This window comes from Puma concolor, chromosome E3, assembly GCF_028749965.1.
Source record: "Puma concolor isolate L17-30 chromosome E3, mPumCon1.1.hap2, whole genome shotgun sequence".
NCBI classification, from domain to species: Eukaryota; Metazoa; Chordata; class Mammalia; order Carnivora; family Felidae; genus Puma; species Puma concolor.
Genome location: NC_141682.1, coordinates 5,897,578 through 5,902,848, shown reverse-complemented (window position 1 = coordinate 5,902,848; position 5,271 = coordinate 5,897,578). Strand labels below are relative to the sequence as shown.

The following is a 5,271-nucleotide window of genomic DNA, read 5'->3' as shown; positions in this document are numbered from 1 at the left end:
GGCCGCGGCCGCATGTAAATGAGCCCGCGGGGCGGGGCCGGGGCGGGGCCGGGGTGCGCGGGTCTCTGCCGGCGGCAGGGGGCGTCGGCGCACCTGCGGGCTGGGGGGCGGGGGCCGGACGCCGCCCCCACTCCCCCAGCCGCTGCAGCCTCCCGGCAGCAGCTGGGAGCCCGGGCCCAGAGCCCATTCGGCGGAGGGGGAGACTGAGGCCTCTGCGGGCACGCCGGCGCTGAGGGGAATTTTCGGGACGGCGCCTGGCCGCCGCACCTGGCCTTGGGGCGAAGGCTCAGAACAGAAGCCAAAGCCAGAAGAACTGGCGGAAAAGCCGTTATGCAATAATACTGATTTCTCAGACAGGTAGTGGCCCGTGTTTCAGCGGCCCCTGCAGCACCCGGGGGCTTCGTGAGCTCCCCCACCACTCCGCAGGGCTCAGGCCCGCAAGGCGCAGGTTCCGGGGCCGGGGGTGGGCGGAGCCCTGCCCCGCGGAGGACCTGCTCCGGCCCCACAGCTGCTTGCAGGTCACGGGGAAATACCCTGGTTGGTCGGTCATCGGTTTTACGAGGTCTCCAGGGGGCGAGAGGTGGTCAGCTTGGGCTTAAACCCGGCTTCCACCCACCTGCTCTACTAAAACGCCTGCCTGCCTGCCTCAGTTTCCTCCCCTTTTACAGAAGCACTAAAAGGTGTTAAAATCAGCCTCTGGCTTCAGGTGTTCTTCTGGGCTGATGAGGCGCACCTGGAGTGCAGGGAGACGGCGTCTGGGCCTGGGTTCCGACCCCTTGTGACCAGCAGGTTCGGGGGTTAGGGGTCGGTGGGCGCCCATCTCGCACTTGTCGGAGGTGCCCAGAGGGATGCTCGTAGGTCTCCATCTACTCCCTGGGGGTCTCAAGGGAGTTGGTGTGACTGGGGTTGGGGCCAGGCCTGCTTGGTAGGAGGCTGTCCCTCGGCTCTGGGCAGCTGGCGAGGGGGGCGGAGCGAGGACGGGGTGATGGAGGAGGCCGAGGTCCACCACGGGACATAGAAAGGCTGGCGTTGAACTGATTAGCCTCTTGACTTTTACAGCTCATTAGAGGCTGTATCTCAAATTAAAAGGCTTCTGAAATTCATCAAGAAGGACAAAGGCTTGGAATTACAGATACACCTTGAGGCAGCACAGTCACTGCATCAAAGTTCAGTTTTCCAGTGAGCACACGAATCTTCATGTTCTCACGCAAAAGGGCACACTATCTCTAGAGACCGGGGCACTGTGTTTCCCAGGGCCTGCGGCAGGGCGGGCGGTGCCTGGTCACACACCCTGGGCCTTGCAGAGCGGATAAAAACACGAAACAAACGCAGCAACAGAGTTTATAAATATATAACTATATTTATTTTGAATATTAAATAGTTTTTAAATTACAAGCAATTTATTGAATCACACTATGCATCAATATACAGTAAAAATCTTACAATTTAAAAATGTACACAATTTAAACTGAAAGTTCATTAGCGGTTATATTGCCGTGAACCTCTTACAACTGTGTTAAAGCCCGACAGGGAAGCCACGTGGGTGGACTGCCCCAAGGGGGTCCTCATCTGCGGCCGGAATTCAAGAGTGGATACACACACCGGCCCCTCAGGAAGGTCTGCGTGCGCCTGCGTGAGCCTGAGCAACTCCATGTTTTCAAGCCGTTCCGGTAACAGGTTGTTGGTAATTCAATACTGTCCACACGTTTCAGAACTTAGGTACCGGAGAGAAGTTTCTTTATTAACAGCCAACACTTGAGCCAACCCCGTTACTATTAGGAATGTTGTGCAGGAGACTGAAATGTGAAGTAACTGCGTTGCCCAATCTTATTTTAAGGCTCCTTCTCATAAGGCTACTATTCTGAAGCCCCCGTCACTGGAGCCCAACATTCGGAGCCCGACACTTGGGTTCACTCCCGGAGTTTTCAGATGATGGAGGGCTGGGTAGGGCAAAGCCGGGGGCTGCCTCCCTCGGGCCTCGGGCCCTGGGCCCTCTGGACGGACATGCAGTTAAGTCACTAGCCCTCCAAGTACCCTACAGAAAAACTACTACAAGGGAGAGGTTCTGAAAGGTGTTTTTACGGCAGCAAGACATACGAAGACTTTTCTAAGATAAAACCCATTTCTATAGAAACAATCACCTGTACGTTTAAAAATAGAACGGATGCTGTTTTCAATTCAGCTTCGGGGAGCTCCTTCACGGTGAAGAGAAATGGCTTCTTACCCACACACACAGTCCAAGTTCCAGAAGGATTTGGGGAGCGCTTTTTTTTTTTTACATTTCTTTTTGTGGCTTATAATGGGATCATTGGATTAACACAAATGAACATTTAGCTAGGAAGGAAATGAAGGTGAGATTCTTTTTATTCTGGGATTTGAAATATGTAAACTCCACCAGAGTAACACTAACCAAAACCTGATAGACTCCAAAAGAGGCCAGGAAATGCCATTGTGGACCAGGCATTATAAACCTCAAACATATTATCTAGAGGATTCCACTGATTTATTTCATTGCATAACTTCTCAGGACCAGTTTGGTCTGAAAACCCACTACTGGTAACCAACATAGTTAAAAACACAAAAAAACAAAAACAGAAACAAAAACGGGAATTGAACAACAAAGCACATGCTGATGCTTCAAAGATGGGCTGAAATTTTTAATCTACATCATTAGTTTCCTGTGTATTGCTTGAGATTTCAAAAGAACATGTTAACTCACATGTGTATTATAAATATAAAATCTTCCCCGCCATGCACCAACCACCACAGTAAGATTTACTACTCAGACCCACCCCCCCAACTCAGTGTATAAAATGCTTTCTTTTGGCAATTAATCATGACAGCAATATAGACCTAAATTAAAACGGGAATTAGGTTGTTAAAATCTCCTTAATCATAGTGAAAAAGATACAGCCCCCAAATATCTATAAATTTATCCCGGGCTGATTGTATAAGAAGACTATATATTCTATGGATCTGCTTGATTTCGGTCATTAAATCTGAACTTCTTAGAGTTTGAAAAAACTTGTATAATCATCACCTCTCATTTCTCTCTCCACAAAGACTGGTAGTTAGATGTAAAAACTCAGGAATCTCAGGAAGTCTCCATAGCAAGAAATTCAGAGTTATGACAATTTGGCAAAATCACCTTCTAATGCCCTGTGATGGTTTCCCGTCTGCGTATCACAGGCCCAGCTCTCCTGGCCGCACTCCCTGCTCACACCGCCTGGAGGGTAAAGGGGGCTCTCTCTCCATTCTGAGTTCTTGCTCGGGAAAGTTATTGCTAGGTATGCAAAGTTAGTGGAGTGAGCCAGAATTGATAAGGTCATAATTTACTTCGTAAACTCCAGCCAGTACCCACAACTGCATCTCACGCCGGGACCAGAGCTGCTGGGACTTCTGTCACACAGCCCAGTGGACCTGTGTCACGCTGGAGTCAGGCAAGCGAATCAGCACCGGAAAACATTCGGGGTGACGGGCCAGCGTGTGGGGACCACAGCCCCGAAGTCAGACCCCCGATACACACGGTTTCGTGGCGAGCACGCCAAGCCTCCCTCAGCACGTGGCCCTCTAGCCCCTGGAAACTTCCTGGTGTCAAAGCGGGACTCACGGACCGCAGAGTGAGGCCAGCTTTTTATCCCGAACACCCGATTCCTGCCAACGCTGGGGGGCTGCGCTGGATACACTCGGTCCCTTCCCAGGCGAGGGCGAGAACGAGGTGCTTAACGTGGAAGGGAAGGGTCAGTGCAGAGGAGTCCCAGGGCCACGCCTGGGTGTGATGGCCATCCGGGGCCGCCCAGGGTCCCAACCGGGAGGACGGGCTGGCTGCGCGGGCTCCGCCACTGTCCCTCGTCCCTCCTCCCGGCTGCAGGATGTAGCGTTACCTCCTTGGTGACAGAGACCGGCCGAGCCTGGCCCTAAGCGGGGTGGTTCTTGAGGGGAAACCCAACTCTATGGGTTACTTAGAAGCTCACCACCTGACGTGTACAAATGCAATGAACTCAAACTGTCCTCGGCAACGAGAGCCCTGCAGGGACAGCTCTTGCTCAGAGCTCTGGACCGTCTACGAGGACACGGAAGCCACGGCAGCAGCCCGCGGTTCCACACAATAAGGAGAAGAACCGGCTTTGAGGAGAGGCGCAGGGGCCACAGCAGAGCGCACACGGGGGGCGGGCACTCGGCTCCCCAGGGAAGGGGGCAGGAGACCCAGCCCTTAACCCGCAGCTGAGCCCTGGGGTGAACCGCCTGTCGAGTGTTACCGAAAGGGTTTACAAAACTGGGGAGCCAGGGGTGGTGGGCGGTGGGAGAACCACGAGGAGGGCTGCAAACCCCTCACCTCCTCAGGGAAGCCTCACTTGCTACAAGGAACCTGCGTTATAGAAAGAGACAAACGTGTGTTTCATTCGGTCAACAAAACAAAGCAGTCTTTTTGGACTCATCAAAAATATTTCCTATAAGAACAAAAAAACACTAACATTCGGAATCATTTATCATTTACAAAAAAGTACCATATGTACAATTCCAACAATTCTAGACAGCAGAACACTCAAAATATTTAAGCTTTACAAGTACCATGCAGAGCAAACAAACTATAAAACAGAGAAAAAAATCAAACTAGTGGATAGCACCAGCTTGACCTGCCTTATTTTCCTTGAATAATTTAAGATTCTGTACAATATCAGGTACTCTTAGAACATTTATCCACAGTGCAATTACAGAAAGCAATTAGTGATTTCTTTAAAAATAATAAATATGGCTCACTGGTGCCCGTTCCCATCGTGCTCCTCCGGGCCCCCGTGCACAGAAGGGGTGTGCAGGTGTGGACGTGGAGAACACCCACCGCCCCCCCCTCCCCCGCCGGGAAACCGGAAACAGCCCAGAACCTACAGTTCCCACACACCGGAGCAGGGTCGGCGCTCCCCAAGGATGACCGGGGCGCGAGCGCTTCTGGTGGGTGAGAGCGGCCGCAGGGCCCCCCCCTGGCCAGGCTTCCCGCCGTGGGCACGGGGCCAGTGCGGCTCCCTCTGGGCCTCCCCAGTCTCTCTCCTGGCCGGACGCCGTCGAGGGGAGGTCACTGCTGGGCTGCGGCGCAGGAATGCTGCCCGGCGGGGGGAGCAGCCTGGGACCCGAGAGCACCTCGGGATCCACCTAATCCTTTTCTCCATCTTCGCTGCTTCCTGTTTAGGAGAGAACGAGCAAAGGTGGGTTTATGCCGTGATCGTCCTGGATGCAAACAGTCCGGACGGCATCTGACCTGTGCTACAGAAACAG

The 5,271-nt window shown here is 53.0% G+C and overlaps 1 protein-coding gene across 2 annotated transcripts in view; it reads right to left on the bottom strand.

The window, feature by feature from the left end:
* Positions 1-1,337: 1,337 nt before the first annotated feature.
* The window catches only part of LMTK2 (lemur tail kinase 2), an 82,075-nt gene continuing 78,141 nt past the window's right edge, over positions 1,338-5,271 (bottom strand). For both annotated transcript variants that reach the window (XM_086691956.1, XM_086691957.1), the window contains exon 14: positions 1,338-5,177. In XM_086691956.1, the coding sequence (XP_086548082.1) occupies positions 5,149-5,177 (29 nt within the window). In that variant the 3' untranslated portion in view covers positions 1,338-5,148. The remainder of the gene's footprint in view (positions 5,178-5,271) is intronic.